The 17,474-nt window shown below is 37.3% G+C and overlaps 1 protein-coding gene across 1 annotated transcript in view; it reads left to right on the top strand.

Moving 5' to 3' along the window:
* The window catches only part of TLL1 (tolloid like 1), a 263,160-nt gene that overhangs the window by 181,967 nt on the left and 63,719 nt on the right, over nt 1-17,474 (top strand). The window contains exon 13 of the mRNA XM_001365880.4: nt 1,037-1,182. Within this exon, the coding sequence (XP_001365917.1) occupies nt 1,037-1,182 (146 nt within the window). The remainder of the gene's footprint in view (nt 1-1,036; nt 1,183-17,474) is intronic.

Below are 17,474 nucleotides of genomic sequence, written 5' to 3' on the forward strand. Positions count from 1 at the left end.
AGTTCAGCTGGTTTTAGGGTCAGGAGATTTGGATTTAAATCCTGCCTCTGATTTGTTCTTATTGGGTGACCCTGTGCAAGTCTTCTAATCTCTCAATGCCCCAGGCATGTCTGTGATACTATCAGTTGCATAAGAATTATTGATTTCCATTGCTCTGAAGCATTTCCCTTTTAAGTTTCCTATACCTATGTCATCAAATTCAATAGAACCAGATCGCTGCTGGTGACATATTAACTTAGAAAACCACAAATTAACACTATCTTCATTGGATTGTATTTTTATTTCTTTTGTTAAACATATTCCAATTACATTTTAATCTGGTTTCTGCCAACCTTGGGAAGTGTGTGGGCTATTTACAGACCTCTAGGGGCAGAGTTTGGTACCTTGGGGCCCATGCCAATGGAATGACATGGCTGGAGATAGAGATAAATCAGAAAAAATCTCTGTCCGCAAAGAACAGGAATGCTATTGAGAGAAACCAAATGAATACCATTAAATATAAACAAAATATTTAAGTATGCAAACATACATACATACATTTACACATGTGCTCAAGAGAGCAGCTGAGGGAACAAGAAATACTCCTTTCAAAGGGTAGAGATTTAGTTTAAATTTGAAAAAGGCTAGTGATTCTAAAAGAAAGAGGTGAGGAAGCAATGCATTCCAAATATTGGGAACAGAGAAACAAAGGCAGAAACAGAGGAAACATAGCATATATGAAGAACAGAAAGAAGAGGCAATTTAGCCCAATCGCTACTTGAATTAAAAATCTCCTCTATGATAAAAAAAAAGAAAAAGAAATAAGAGGCAAAACTGAAAAGTACATGAAGGGAAATAGCGGAGAATACACCCGGAAGGATAGGTTGGGCAATCTTGTGAAGGGCTAAATATTTATAGCACTCTTAGTTGTCTATCTGTTTATTATAATTTGATGTACTCATGTCTAGGAACTTTTCCAAAATATCAATTTAGATCTAAGTAAAAATGAATTTTCAGCATTAAACATTACTAAGATTGTATTCTTTGCTTTTATCAGCAATCTGCGGTGGTGAGATCCATAAAAACGAAGGCCAGATCCAGTCCCCTAATTATCCTGATGACTACAGACCCATGAAAGAATGTGTATGGAAAATAATAGCTTCAGAGAACTACAATGTTGGATTAACCTTTCAGGCATTTGAGGTAAAGTCTTCTAACTGACCTTAGCAACCTGTCTACTCAAAACATAGCTATGGCATTTAAGAGCACCCTTATTAAATTGGGAAGTACAAGGACTTATCCATTAAAGCAGTAAAGAATTGAAGAATTGTCTATAAAATGTAGCATAGCGAGTTAAAAGGTGGTTTCTTTTTTCTTACTGTTGCAGAATTCTTCAAGGAGAGTGAGTTTATTTTATCTGCCCTGCTTGAATGGGAATGTTTTAAGAATCCACAGTGGTTTTCCTTAACAAATGCATAATCCTGTTCCACACGGCTCTTTAAGGACACTACTAAATAATTACTCTCACTTTTTGAAAACCTGCTATTAGAGTGGGGAAACTATATTTTGTTATTTTTTTAAGATTCCATTTCTTTTTGGTGTTTGATAGTAAACAAAGATTTCTTAATTAGAAAATGGGAATTTTACTTGTCCAGGATCCATTATCATCATCATCATCATCATCATCACCATCATCATCATCAAAAACTGTTTTGTCTGAAAATAATGGATAACAATCATGAGAGTTATAATGAGCCAGGACCAAAAGAGGATTGTACATAGGTTCAGTTCCAGGTTCAGAAAGCCAACAAATAAACAGTTTCCAGTGAATAGGACAGATGTGTGTCAAAAATTAGTCAGGAGTTCAAGGTGGCATCTAGGGACTCTAAGAGTAAAAGATATCATTTGTCAACTAAGTAAATCAAGTGATCTGTCAGCCAGTCAACAAACATTTATAGAGTAATTACTATGCAGCAGGCACTGTAAGAGAAATACAGTGGAATAGAAAAACAAGCATAAAGAAAGTCAATGCTTACCCTCAAGAATCTTGCATTCTATTGGGAAAAGACAATGCATATATTACATATGTGTGGTTCTCGATTCCAACTTTTTAGTGAAGATCTAAATAAAATGCTAGATTCTACCTTTAAAAAATTCCTGGTATTTTTTCAAATCTTCATTAAAATGTTAGAAATGAGAATGGGGTATGTAAAAAACTTCAAAAAAAAATAGATTATGAAGGGCACTTTTGGCCCAGGGCACAGCCATTGACTAAGTAAGTATGTAAACAAGTTGATTTACAGATAATGACCTTAGCCAAGATAACTTCCTCCATGGCCAGGTGGAGGACCATCTCTGATCTCCCTTCTGTTAATACCAACCAGACCTTCTTGGTGAATCAGGGTGAAGGGTGATGGTACCTTGCTCCAGGATGAGGGGAGAAGTTGATATAGTATAGAAAGTTCTTTGGAAAAGAGGGAGCAATGAAACCTGTAGAAGAATGAACATGTGGTTGACCTGGACCTCTTCTCTGAAACTGGAAGTTCTAGGAGGAACCAACCCATCAAAGAGAGCAGCCATGGGGACTGAGGGTCTAGGCAGTGATAGTGAACCTTTTAGAGATCAAGTGCCCAAACTGCATGGAGGAGGGCAAGGGAAGCAGCCCTGCCCTTCATCCTTCTGGATTTCTGGTGGTGAACTCTGTGCTGGGGAAATGGTGTGTGTGTGACCACAGAGAGAGAGTTCTGAGTGCCCCCTCTGGCATGCATGCCATAGGCTCACCAACATGGATATACAGAATACTTGGAGAAGTGGTGTAGGGATGGAGTTAGCTTCCAGTGTGAAGGGGTTTATAGGGTATGGAAGACAAAGTCTCCTGGAGATAGATGAGTCGCAATGAAACTTGGAGAGACACAAGGTCAATTAATAAGCATGTATTAAATGGCTACTCTATGCCAGACCCTGTGCAAGGCAGTAGAGATGCTAGTGAATGAAACATAGAATGAAACAGTACCAATTCACAATGAGCTCACCTTCTAATGGAGATGTAGACAAATACATGCAAAACATATGGTATATACCAAACTATGCAATATAACTAAAAGTTAATCTAGCTTTCTAGATTCTTTTATGTCTCATCTAAAATCCCTTCTTTTACTACAATCCTTCTCCAACTACTTTTCATTATGATGCCTTCATTCTGTTAATTAATCCCTATTTTTCCTGAATGTTGTAAGGTTAAAAATTAATATCCAATACTCCAAATATTGTATTTTATAAGATTTATTAATACTCACTTGAAGTAGAGGAAAGAAAATAACCTTCAGTAAAGAAGAGATTTTTCCAGACCAAGCATGCAGGAGAAGAGAGGATGAAAGGAATGCTTGGAGATGTAGTTCAAAGGGACAAGATTTTCTCATTACACAATGTCCCTTGCTTTGTATACATGTTTGTGTTCATTCCAAAGACTGTCTTTTACTTCTTTTTGTACCTCCAGTGTTTAGTATAGTGCCCAACACATAGTAAGTCCTCAATAAATATTGATTGCTTGATTAATAGATATCACGTAGTTATTTTAAACATTTCAATATGTGAATATATAAAGTAGATAAATACGTTTTTTGTTTTGTTTTGTTTTGTTTTTGGAGAGGAGAAATCTAGCAATTAGGGGGATTAGAAAAAGGCTTTGTCCAAAAGATAATGCAATTAGTCAGAAAACTAATGAATTCCAGGCATGGAGGACAACTAGCAGAAAGACAAGAAAGTGGGAGATGACTTCTTATGAGTGAAGAAAATTGGGTAGGTCAGTTTGGCAAGAATGCATTGTGTAGGGGGCAGCTGGGTAGCTCAGAGGATTGAAAGCCAGGCCTAGAGATGGGAGGTCTTAGGTTCAAATTTGGCCTCAGATACTTCCCAGCTGTGTGATCCTGGGCAAATCAGTTAACCCCCATTGCCTAGCCCTTACCACTCTTCTCCCTTGGAACCAATACACAGTATTGATTCCAAGATGGAAGGTAAGGGTTTTATTAAAAAAAAAGAATGCAATGGATAGAAGGAAGATTAATGTCCATTGAAGTTAGAGAGGTAGGTTGAAGCCATAATGGAGGTAGGAATAGAAATCTGGGTCAAATAAAAAAAAATTAGCAAATCTGTGGTCTATAATTAAGGTATAGATCAAAAATCTAGAAACCCAAAAGTCAAAGCAAAGATGAGGGAAAATGAAAACCAATCTATTCCAATGTGCCTTTATTAAACACCTAGTGGGTTTGGGTATGATATATTTTGCTAATCACAAGAAGCTTATATTTTGGGATTGGAGGTGGTGGTGGGGAAGAATTCCTTACTTCAGTCTCATGGCATCCCTCTCCATCCATGTGTTATAAATCAGTCAGTCACTATCTTTCACCCACAACAACAACAACAAAAAAGAACTTTGTATTTCACTATCTTTGTGTGTGTGAGAGAGAGAGAGTGTGAAAGAGAGAGAGAGAGAAGGAAAGAGGAAGGGGGCAGGGGAGAGGGGAAGAGGAGAGAAAAGGAGAAAAAAGAAGAAATTAGATTTAGGGAAATATAATACCTCTCTTCCAGTTTTTGAAGAGCTTCTATGTGGAAGAGGGGTTAAAGTTATTCTTCTTGGCAGAGCTAATAATAATGGATGAAAGCTGCAAAGCTGCAGATTTCAGTTTTATGTAAAACTCCCTATCAATTAGAGCAATACAAAAATGGACAGCATTTACAAAAGGGATTGAAGGTAATTGGTTCCCTGTCACTGGAGGTATTCAAGCAAAGGCTGGATGACCACCTGAAGGACATTTTTAAAGATAATTTTTGTTTATGCTGGTTAAAGTAAATGGCAACTGACATTTCTTTCAGCTCTTGGAATTAGAGATTCTGTAAGTGGTGTTTAGGAACAATAAACATGTACAGACAGAGTGAAAGAATCTTCTAGTCATTTGCCAATCAAACTGCAAAAGCTCTGTGGAGGAGGAATTTTGTGGAATATCTCTTTAATAAAAGGACACTAACAAGGCTTAGAATTAGAAGACAGCATTAAAAAGAAAACAAAATTCACATTTATATTCCTATTTATCATAGAACTTGTCATTCAGCTGGTGTGTTTTTTCTTGGCAATGATAATAAGAGTCACCTACTGTTTCCTTCTCCAGCTCATTTTACAGATGAAGAAATTGAGGCAAACAAGGTTAAGTAAGTGACTTGCCCAGGTTAACACAGCTAGAAAGTGTGTGAGGCCAGATCTGAAATCAAGAAGATATGTTCTTCTTGATTTCAGGTCCAGGACTCTCTATTAGCTGCCCCTGCAAAAACAAAACAAAACAAACAAACCAAAAAAAACTGTCTGCCTTAGATTAGATGGATAATTATTGGTGAATCAATCATTCTCTTGAAATTGAGACAATACAAACATTTGACAAAGGGAAAGCATAATTGTAGAATGAAAGTCTTTTTATCACTATTGCAGAAATTTTAGGTGTGGGTCAGCAGGTGGATGAAGCCTTTGGGGATCTGGGAAAGTGAAATAATTGCCACACAGGGCAAGGGTTTTCCTCTTTTGGCCATTAATCTATGCATCAATTCCTGATGATGGTATGCAAAAGCATGCATTTATTTTTCCTGTGCAAAGTTATTAGTATGGCTCTGTTAAAAAATAAATGAATTTGTTTTTTATTCTTAAAATATATGTCATTAGACTTATTGAAAAACCAAAAAAACCCTCCTAATTTGAAAAATGCTGAGTCAGAACACTGAAAATGCTAGATAGCTGGCCTCAGTCAGTAAAAGCTGACTGTGGCATCCACTGTGTGACCTTAACTTTTTCAGGATCCCAGGCGACTTTATTAGCTACAGATCAATTTTCAGTCTTCTTTGGTAAAAGAGGTCTTCACACCAGGAGTTTTCTTTGTCAGTGACATTTTCTCAAAAATTTTTGATCAAATAAGACAAAAAGAAAGAAGAAAAAATAAGTTTAAAAATTATGCCACTACTTATTAAGAAAAACTTTCAGCACTTAAAGCAGAAGGGAAAGCTTGGGAGACAGGAAATGTTTATAGCAGTGACTTCAAAGAAGTGTAAATAAAGCAAAAAAAGTGAAATAAACACAGGGATTACATATGTTTGAATTGGAATTCCTTCTCTTTATACACATGTTAATTCAAGTGTGTTTAAGTCTGTCCTACTAAAGAGTACATTGTTAAAGAATGCTTCCATCCTTTCTCCTTTTAGGAATGTTCTGCTTATAATTATAAGAGGCTTCTGATAGCCTTCATTGTCATTACTGTGGTAAAGCATCCTAGACCAGGAAACAGAGCCTGTAATGCTTAGACTATTGCCTAATTAGAAATGCTCCTTTTCAGTCCTTTAAACATTTCCTGTTAACTTAAGAATAGACATTGTGGAGGATAGGTTGAAGCATTTAGATATATGCTGAAAACAATTCCTTCTTTTTGACTTTACTTTATGAATAGATGATAGACTGTAGGGAAGACCATTCTGTTAAGGTTCTGGTTCCACCTTTGTTTCTCTAAGAAAGATGTTGTGCCTTAATCCTGTGTCATTAATGTAAAAATGTCAGCTAAACCCAGGGATTTTGTGTGGCGTGGCTTGCCCCACTGTCTTTATTTGACGACATTTTTCCACTCATGATGCCTTCCCTGATCTCTTCCCTTTTCCTCTCTTTCCCTGTGTCTCCCCACCTGGGTAGCTCTTCCTTCCTACTTAAATCTCTCATTTCACAAGCTATTTTGCTATCCTCTGCATTTAATCATCTTATAATATTATGGTTATTTATATACATCTTATCCCTAGTTCTCGTTAGTATGGGCTTTGAGGGCAAGGACTGCATTGATTTCATTTCTGTGTTCCCAATACCCAGCACAGTGCCTGGCCTAGAAAAGATGTGTACTAAAAAATACAGAATGATACATGGCTTATATCTTGAGAAGCCACTACTGAGCGTTTTAAAGCCCAGGTAAAAGCTGGCAGTTGAGTTCTAAAGACCTAAAATAGACTGTAGCATTTCCAAAATGTCATTTGTAGTTCTGTGATAAACTTTGGTGGAAATACCTCCGACTTCTCTAGAAGAAATTCTTATGCAGCTCGACATGCATACATGTAACATCTAGTTTGCTTTGCTACTTTGTCATCACCCCGTACAAGCATGCACGTCTCTGCACATGTGTGTGTGTGTGTGTGTGTGTGTGTGTGTTTATAACACTTAATAGCATCTTGCCTCTCGGCCAGCTAACACCATTTCACCCTGCAGCCCGAGTTATTGTTCCAGTAGTCTGTTGGGTCTTCTCTTCAGAATATATTCACATATATTCATATTGGATATGATTAAGATTAGCTCTGTAAATAGCACTAAGAAACAATTTATATATTCTATAAATTTTTATAATATAGATGTCAGATGAAATAGGGCTTGACTGTCCCCAATGTAAAATGAATATTCTTTACTGAAAGCATAGCCTTAGTTGATATCTGGACTAAACATTAGGAGATCCACATAGAAATCTGGGTTTGGATGTCAACTATTCATTCAGACACTAACAGCTTTCTGTAGGTATATCTTCTTGGATTACAGTGAGTGCTGGATAAACTTGGCAGGACTGCTAGTTTACACATCATTATTAACTACTTGAGAGCCTGAATATCAGGAGGATAGAAGGAAGGGTTTAAAAGTCAAGGGCTAAGAGCCACTGACTATGGAAAATCAATCAAATGTGAAATTGAAACACCTCTGAATTGTTTATTTGATTTATAGATAATTTTCTACAAGTCAGTTGATTCTGTGAAGAAAAATACACCTGTAAAATTAATTCAAACCTCAGGAGAAATGAATACTAATTGTTTAGGCTGTTATTTTTGTCCTTGGTTTCTCTTGGTCTACATCTCATCTTTTGTTTCATTTATTGATTCATTCTTTTAGATCATTAAGCAAATATTTTAAATACATGAAAAGACATGGACTTCCCAGTAAAATTTAATGTCCAGTCCCCATCATTAACCTTTTTTTTGCAATCCCCTGGAAAAGAAAATATAATGTACATGATATAGAAATTTTAAAGGATTCTCAAAACCTAATATTATTATTGATATCATCTATTATGCCAAAGGCTACATGATTAGTAAAGGGCAGGGGGCTAGCTGGATGACTCAATGGATCTAGAGTCAGACCCAGAGCCTGGAGATCCTGTGTGCATATCTGGACTCAGTAAATTCCTAGCTGTGTAACCCTGGGCAAGTCACAATCCCTATTGGCCAGCCCTTATTGCTCTACTGCCTTGGAACCAAAACTTATTGATTCTAAGACAGCAGCTAAAAGTTTTGAAAAAAATTAATAAAGGACAGAGTAGGGATTTGAACTCAATTTATTTTTGGCCAGAAGCATCAAAGCCTCATTATATTGTTTATGATTTCAAACAGAAAAACTTGCCTCTTCTTGCTATATAATACTTAATAAAAGGAGATCTGACTTACTTTGCTTCCTAGATGTCATCATCTCTCTGGTCATGTATGTGTGTGGCTGTGTGTTTATAGCACTTAATAAACATTTCTAATCTCTTCCAGCTAACACCATTTTTTCCTGCTGTCTGAGTTGTTCTAGTAGACTGCTGGGTCCTGTCTTCAAAATCAAGATAGTGGTTTCCTTTATTGACTCGATCTATGAAAGAAACTTCACATGGCAGCTAAGCATGTAGATCACTTTCCTCCAGTGATCTTTGATTTATCTTTTTTTTTTTAAAATATATTTTATTTGATCATTTCCAAGCATTATTCGTTAAAGACATAGATCATTTTCTTTTCCTCCCCCCCACCCCCCATAGCCGACGCGTAAGTCCACTGGGCATTAGATGTTTTCTTGATTTGAACCCATTGCTTTGTTGATAGTATTTGCATTAGAGTGTTCATTTAAAGTCTATCCTCTGTCATGTCCCCTCAACCTCTGTATTCAGGCAGTTGCTTTTTCTCGGTGTTTCCACTCCCATAGTTTATCCTTTGCTTATGAATGGTGTTTTTTTTCTCCTGGATCCCTGAAAGTTGTTCAGGGACATTACACCGCCCCTAATGGAGAAGTCCATTACGTTCGATTATACCACAGTGTATCAGTCTCTGTGTACAATGTTCTCCTGGTTCTGCTCCTCTCGCTCTGCATCACTTCCTGGAGGTTGTTCCAGTCTCCATGGAACTTCTCCACTTTATTATTCCTTTGAGCACAATAGTATTCCATCACCAACATATACCACAGTTTGTTCAGCCATTCCCCAATTGATGGGCATCCCCTCGTTTTCCAGTTTTGGGCCACCACAAAGAGCGCAGCTATGAATATTTTTGTACAGGTCTTTGTGTCCATTATCTCTTTGGGGTACAGACCCAGCAGTGCTATGGCTGGGTCAAAGGGTAGATATTCTTTTGTCGCCCTTTGGGCATAGTTCCAAATTGCCCTCCAGAATGGTTGGATCAGTTCACAACTCCACCAGCAATGAATTAATGTCCCTACTTTGCCACATCCCCTCCAGCATTCATTACTTTCCTTTGCTGTTATGTTAGCCAATCTGCTAGGTGTGAGGTGATACCTCAGAGTTGTTTTGATTTGCATCTCTCTGATTATAAGAGATGTAGAACACTTCTTCATGTGCTTGTTAATAGTTTTGATTTCTTTATCTGAGAACTGCCTATCCATTTCCCTTGCCCATTTATCAATTGGAGAATGGCTTGATTTTTTGTACAATTGATTTAGCTCATTATAAATATGAGTAATTAAACCTTTGTCAGAGGTTTCTATGAAGATTTTTTCCCAATTTGTTGTTTCCCTTCTGATTTTAGTTATATTGGTTTTGTTTGTACAAAAGCTTTTTAGTTTGATGTAGTCAAAATTATTTATTTTACATTTTGTGATTCTTTCTATATCTTGCTTGGTTTTAAAGCCTTTCCCCTCCCAAAGGTCTGACATGTATACTATTCTGTGTTTACCCAATTTACTTATGGTTTCCTTCTTTATGTTTAAGTCACTCACCCATTTTGAATTTATCTTGGTGTAGGGTGTGAGGTGTTGATCTATTCCTAGTCTCTCCCACACTGTCTTCCAATTTTCCCAGCAGTTTTTATCGAATAGTGGATTTTTGTCCCAAAAGCTGGGATCTTTGGGTTTATCGTATACTGTCTTGCTGAGGTCGTTTTCCCCCAGTCTATTCCACTGATCTTCCTTTCTGTTTCTTAGCCAGTACCAAATTGTTTTGATGACTGCTGCTTTGTAATATAGTTTGAGGTCAGGGACTGCAAGGCCCCCATCATATGTGTTTTTTTTCATTATTTCCCTGGATATCCTTGATCTTTTGTTCTTCCAAATGAACTTTGTTATGGTTTTTTCTAAATCAGTGAAGAAGTATTTTGGTAGTTCAATGGGTATGGCACTAAATAGATAAATAAGTTTGGGTAGGATGGTCATTTTTATTATATTGGCTCGTCCTATCCATGAGCAGTTAATGTTTTTCCAATTGTTCAAGTCTAGTTTTAGTTGTGTGGCGAGTGTTTTGTAGTTGTGTTCATATAGTTCCTGTGTTTGTCTTGGGAGATAGATTCCTAGGTATTTTATTTTGTCTAAGGTGATTTTGAATGGGATTTCTCTTTCTAGTTCTTGCTGCTGAGCTGTGTTGGAGATATATAGAAAAGCTGATGATTTATGTGGGTTTATTTTGTATCCTGCCACTTTGCTAAAGTTGTTGATTATTTCAATTAGCTTTTTGGTTGAATCTCTAGGATTCTTTAAATAGACCATCATGTCATCCGCAAAGAGTGATAACTTGGTCTCCTCCTTGCCTATTCTGATACCTTCAATTTCTTTATCTTCTCTAATTGCTACTGCTAGTGTTTCTAGTACAATGTCAAATAGTAGAGGTGATAATGGGCATCCTTGTTTCACTCCTGATCTTATTGGGAATGCATCTAGTTTATCCCCATTGCAGATGATATTAGCTGTTGGTTTTAGATATATACTGTTTATTATTTTTAGGAATGACCCTTCTATTCCTATGCTTTCTAGTGTTTTTAATAGGAATGGGTGTTGTATTTTATCAAAGCCTTTTTCTGCATCTATTGAGATAATCATGTGGTTCTTGCTAGTTTGCTTGTTGATGTGGTCAATTATGTGGATGGTTTTCCTAATGTTGAACCAGCCCTGCATCCCTGGTATGAATCCTACTTGATCATGGTGAATGATCTTTCTGATCACTTGCTGGAGTCTTTTTGCTAGTATCCTATTTAAAATTTTTGCATCTATATTCATTAGGGAGATTGGTCTATAGTTTTCTTTCTCTGTTTTTGACCTGCCTGGTTTTGGAATCAGTACCATGTTTGTGTCGTAAAAGGAGTTTGGTAGAACTCCCTCTTTGCTTATTATGTCAAATAGTTTGTATAGTATTGGGGTTAACTGTTCTCTGAATGTTTGATAGAATTCACAGGTGAATCCATCAGGCCCTGGGGATTTTTTCTTAGGAAGTTCTTTGATGGCTTGATGGATTTCAATTTCTGATATGGGATTATTTAAGAATTCTATTTCCTCTTCTGTTAGTCTAGGCAGTTTGTATTTTTGTATATATTCATCCATTTCTCCTAAATTGGTGTATTTATTGCCATATAATTGGGCAAAGTAATTTCTAATGATTGCCTTAATTTCCTCCTCATTTGAGGTGCTATCCCCCTTTTCATCTTTAATGCTGTGAATTTGCTTTTCTTCCTTCCTTTTTTTAATTAGATTGACCAGTACTTTGTCTATTTTGTTTGTTTTTTCAAAGTACCAGCTTCTTGTCTTATTTATTAAATCAATAGTTCTATCACTTTCGATTTTATTAATTTCTCCCTTAATTTTTAGGATTTCTAATTTGGTTTTCTGCTGGGGGTTTTTAATTTGATCGCTTTCGAGTTTTTTCAATTGCATTTCCAATTGATTGATCTCTGCTCTCCCTTGTTTATTAATATGAGCTTTCAGGGATATGAATTTGCCTCTGATTACCGCTTTGGCTGCATCCCAAAAGGTTTGAAAGGATGTTTCGCCATTGTCATTTTCCTTGATGAAATTATTAATTGTTTCTATGATTTCTTCTTTAGCTAAACGGTTTTGGAGTATCATATTGTTTAATTTCCAATTGGTTTTAGATTTGGTTTTCCATGTACCATTACTAATCATTATTTTTATTGCCTTGTGATCTGAGAAGGCTGCATTCATTATTTCTGCTTTTTTGCATTTGTGTGCTATGTTTCTGTGACCTAATGTATGGTCAATTTTTGTGAATGTGCCATGTGGTGCTGAGAAGAAGGTGTATTCCTTTTTATCCCTATTTATTTTTCTCCATATGTCTATTAATTCTAATTTTTCTAAGATTTCATTCACTTCTTTTACCTCTTTCTTATTTATTTTTTGATTTGATTTATCTAAATTTGATAATGGTTGGTTTAAGTCTCCCACTAGTATGGTTTTATTGTCTATTTCTTCCTTCAATTCTCCTAGTTTCTCCATTAGAAATTTGGGTGCTATATTATTTGGTGCATACATGTTGATTAATGATATTTCCTCATTGTCTAGAGTCCCTTTTAACAAAATATAATTACCTTCCCTATCCCTTTTGATCAGGTCTATTTTTGCATTGGCTTTATCAGATATCATGATTACCACTCCTGCCTTCTTTCTATCAGTTGAGGCCCAGAAGGTCTTATTCCATCCTTTAATTCTGACCTTGTGGGTGTCAACCCGCCTCATGTGTGTTTCTTGAAGACAACATATGGTAGGGTTTTGGATTCTAATCCATTCAGCTATTCGTCTACGTTTTATGGGTGAGTTCATCCCATTCACGTTCAAAGTTATGATTGTCATTTGTGGACTCCCTGGCATTTTGATTGCCTTCCCTAATTCTAACCTTTTCTTCTTCGGCTCTACCTTTTAGTCCAGTGATTTACTTTGAATCAGTCCCCCTTGTCCCCTCCCTTGATGTTTCCCTTTTTAGTCCCTCCCTTTTGTTCCCTCCCCCTCCCCCCTCTCTTTCCCTCCCTTTTTGTTCTCCCTCTCCCCCTCCCCTCCTTGGTTTTCCCTTCTCCTTACCCTTGTTGGGTAAGATAGAATTCAAGATCCCAATGGATCTGGATGTTTTTCCCTCTCAGAGTTGATTTCCCTGAGATTGAGGTTTAAGTAAACCCCCCCCCCTTCCTCTCCTTCTTATAGGAGTTTTCTTCCCCTCCCCTTCCCCTGTGAATCTTTGTGTGAGAACCATTATTCTATTTGGTCTTTCTTTACCCCCTATTTATACATTACATTTTCCCCACATATTAGTATACATAGGTTGATATAAATGTAGTCCTTATAGAAGAGAGTTTGAGTAAAAGAAGATAACATTTTTCCCCTTTCCTTAATATTTACCTTTTCAGGTATTCCTTGCTCTTTGATTTTCGGTATCAAACTTTCCACAGAGCTCTGGTCTTTTCTTTGCAAAAAGTTGGAAGTCTTCTATTTTGTTGAATGCCCATACTTTCCCTTGGAAGTATATAGTCAGTTTTGCTGGGTAGCTGATTCTTGGTTGGAGACCCAGCTCTCTTGCCTTTCTGAAGATCATGTTCCATGCCTTACGATCATTCAGCGTAGAACTTGCAAGGTCTTGTGTGACCCTGATTGGCATTCCTTTATATCTAAATTGTCTTTTTCTGGCTTCCTGTAGGATTTTTTCTTTTGTTTGATAGCTTTGGAATTTGGCAATTACATTCCTGGGAGTTGTCTTTTGGGGGTTTAGTGTAGAAGGTGTTCTGTGAGCTCTGTCAGTGGCTGTATTGCCCCCTTGTTCTAGAATCTCTGGGCAATTTTCTTTGATTATATCTTGTATCACCATGTCCAGTTTGGTGTTTATTTCTGGCTTTTCTGGGAGTCCAATTATTCTTAAATTTTCTCTTCTCCCCCTGTTTTCCAGATCTATCACCTTGTCGGTGAGATATTTTATGTTCTCTTCTAATTTCTTGGTGTTTTGGCTTTGCTTTATTAGTTCTTGCTTTAAAGCCTGGTTTTCTTTTACAGTTTGGTCAAACTGGTTTTGTAGATGCGTGAATTTCTTTTGCATCATTTCCCACTTTTCCTCCCAGAGGGCTTCCATCTTTTTGGTCCTTTCTGATTCAAATTCTTCATGGGTTTGTGGAGAGTTTCTATTTCCTTTGGGAGATTTTGGAGAATTTTCTTGTATATCTTCTTCTATCTGCTCTGTATTTTGTATTTTGGCTCCATAGAATGTGTCCAGAGTCGCCCCTTTCTTCTTATTTTTCTTGGTATTTTGGGGCTTCTGTGCTTCTGTGGAGTTTGTCATCTCTGAACGTGGAGGATTGGCTTTTCTTGTCTTTGTCTGGTGATCAGAGGCTTTAGTCCTGGGCAGATGTTGGTTCTATGAGCGTTCCCTGGGTTAAACTGAATATGCCTCACTGGAACTGGAATGGAAGGGTCGGACCACGAGGCCACACTCTCCCCCTGGCTCGATTTCCGGAAGTTGCCTTCAGAATCCCTGGCCGTGAGGCTGTTTCGTCGGCCTGCGGGGGGATGGGCTGCCGCTTCCCCAAGCTCGGAGAGCACAGACTTTCACTGAGACTTGGATAGCAGGATCCAGCCCGTGAGGCTGTCTTGCCCGCCCTGAGGGTTGCTGTTGTTTTGACCAGCTCTCTGCAGCGGAGGCCCCAGGCAGTAACTTTCACCTGGACCGGCTCTCTGCAGCGGAAGCCCCAGGCAGTAACTTTCACCCGGACTGGGACTTGGGTAGAAGACCCTGAGGGTTGTTGTTCCTCAGACCCTGCTCTCTGAGCCCGGCGAGGCTGCCGCTTCCGGGAGCCTTGGACTCTGCGCTCCTACCCCTGAGGTCCGAGGGATCTCGGGTTCTGGCTTTTAAGGGGAGCCGTACCTTTTGAACCGGGTCCAGGTCCAGGAGGAGGGTTCCCAGGGTCTGTGCTGTTGATCGTTTTGAATTTCGGCGCCTTAGGAGCTTCTAGTTTGAGATCGGTCGGGAAGGGTTTTCCGGAGATCTGAACTTCAGCTTTCTCTAAGCCGCCATCTTAACCGGAACTCCGATCTTTGATTTATCTAACAGATTGTTGGCTTCTACAGTAAGGCTTCCTTCTCTTTCCAGAGCATATGACATAGCCCTAACTCTGTAATTTTACAGCTTTTCAGGAAACTCTTCCACTGCTAACTGACAATATTATCTTCTAGGGTAGCCCTTTGGCAAACAAGTTCATTCTTTAGCAGAAATTTTGCACAACCCAGTTGTTTTTGTGTGTGTGTGCATTTTGGAATATTTTAATCTATGCTTTTAACAGGTAAAGATTTAAGAATCTTTTAAAAATCATATTAGTAGTTTCCTTGCCTTAACTCTTCACTAACTACAATGTAGAGTTTCCTATTTTAATCTATTATTCTGAATTTATTATTGTTGATTTAAGATACATGGCTCAAAGTGATTTGTCCCCTTTGAATACCCTAGTAAGAGTAACAAATCAACACTGTTACTATTGAAAAGTATTGATGAACTAGGTAACTGTGTATGCTTGGTTACTTTGTTCTGGTTTATTCCAGAACAAGAAATCAGATTGAGATAAGGAGCGACTTTTTCTATAAATTCCTTGGCCACCTTGTTCTTTCTTCATCAGATTGAGTTTGTTTGAAGTTGTTAGCATAAGATCATTGTACTCAGTCTCCTTTTTTTCTGCACCCAAATGTTTAAACCTTGTTGTTGGTCATGTCTGACTCTATATGATTCCATGTAGGGTTTTCTTGGCAAATATACTAGAGTGATTTGCCTTTTCCTCCTCAATCTTATTTTATAGATGAAGAAACTAAGGCAAACAGGGTTAAGTGACTTGCTCAGGCTCACACAGAGAGTAAGTGTTTGATTTGAACTCAGAAAGATAGGTCTTCCTGACTTCAGGTCAGGCACTTTATTCACTATGGCATCACCTCACCTTCCCTGTCAATAATCACCAGTTATTGAATAAGTGCTTTGCCTGTTTCTGAGTAGTGAAATGATCTTTCATTGAAACTCTTACTCCTCATTTATATGAATGTCCAGGGGATATAGCTAAGACATTGTGATGTCCATTTTATAACAGGGAATCTGTAAAATAATATATTCTACAGGGAGAATGATAACATTTATTTCTTGCTGCAGAGCCATCAGGTGATATAGTAGATAGAGTCTTGGGTTTGGAGTCAGGAAGACTTGATTTCAAATCTAGCCTTAGACTCTAACTAGTTGTAGGACCCTGGACAAATCACTAAACCTCCGTTTGTCTCAGTTTCTTCAAAGAAAATGGAATGTGAAATATAAATTAGTTCAATAACAGCATCTATTTTGCAGGGCTGTTGTTAGGATCAAATGAGCTAATAATTTTTATAAAAAGTACTTAGCATAGTTCCTAGCACGTAGTGGGCACTATATAAATGTTTATTCTTTCTCTACCCCCTTATGATTATGCGTGGTTTGGCATTGGTAATGCCAGACAATTTCCAGAATTAATTACATAAAGATTATCAACTATTGAAATTATTTCAGTAAAGGGCATTTTCTTTCTGAATCCACAGGGGGAAAAGACACTAGTGTGTGATTGTAAGAGCCCAGGCTTTAAAGCATCCAATAATTTCCAGTTAATTTTATTTTTGTTTTTTGCTTCATTTAGCCAAAATTTGTCACCAAAAGAAAGAGTAGTAGGGAATGGGAATCTATGGCCAATTTTTTTTTAATCATCTGAGCTTATAAAGTTCTACAAAACTTCATTGGCTAATAGTTTGATCTGATATTTGCATTTTCTTCTGTAAAGGAAATCAGTCAAGTTTCCCTGATCTGTAGGGAAAAAAAAATAAAATTAGTCTAAATTGAAGCCTTGTTAACTACAGACATTGGAAGGCCAGTGGTGATCACATAATACACTAGTTCAATTATAACTAAGCCAATTAACAGTAAAGTGTTTCATAGCCTTAAGAGGAGTGTAATTCCATATTATCAGACTTTCCTTCCAGAAGTAGGTGGATTGCATAAAATTCTGCTGGTTTAGGAGTTTTCCCCAACATTTTCTGGAATAGAAGAATGGCTTTGATAAAGAAATAAAGCTAATCATTATAACACTGTTTTTGAGCCATTTATAATATTTTAAATAAGTTAGTTGGGACCCTGGGTATTTTCACCACTCGAAGTAAATTTCAAAAATGACTATCATTTCCCACTCCATTTTCATACTTAAAACAAAAAAAAAAGCAAGAAAAATGTTGTTTTATGTGAGAATATATAGCTACATCTATGAATTTTTTTCTGTTGAGAAACCATTGAAATCTGCTTCTCCTCAATTTGCCTATCTAGTAAGGATCAGGGGATTGGAGATCATTTTTCTGTTTGCAAAGTAAAAAAGAATTCTGAATATCCATAAATTATTTTAAGTCCATACAAAATCCTTATTAACACTGTGAACAG

The sequence above is a fragment of the Monodelphis domestica genome, chromosome 6 (assembly GCF_027887165.1).
Source record: "Monodelphis domestica isolate mMonDom1 chromosome 6, mMonDom1.pri, whole genome shotgun sequence".
Taxonomy (NCBI): domain Eukaryota; kingdom Metazoa; phylum Chordata; class Mammalia; order Didelphimorphia; family Didelphidae; genus Monodelphis; species Monodelphis domestica.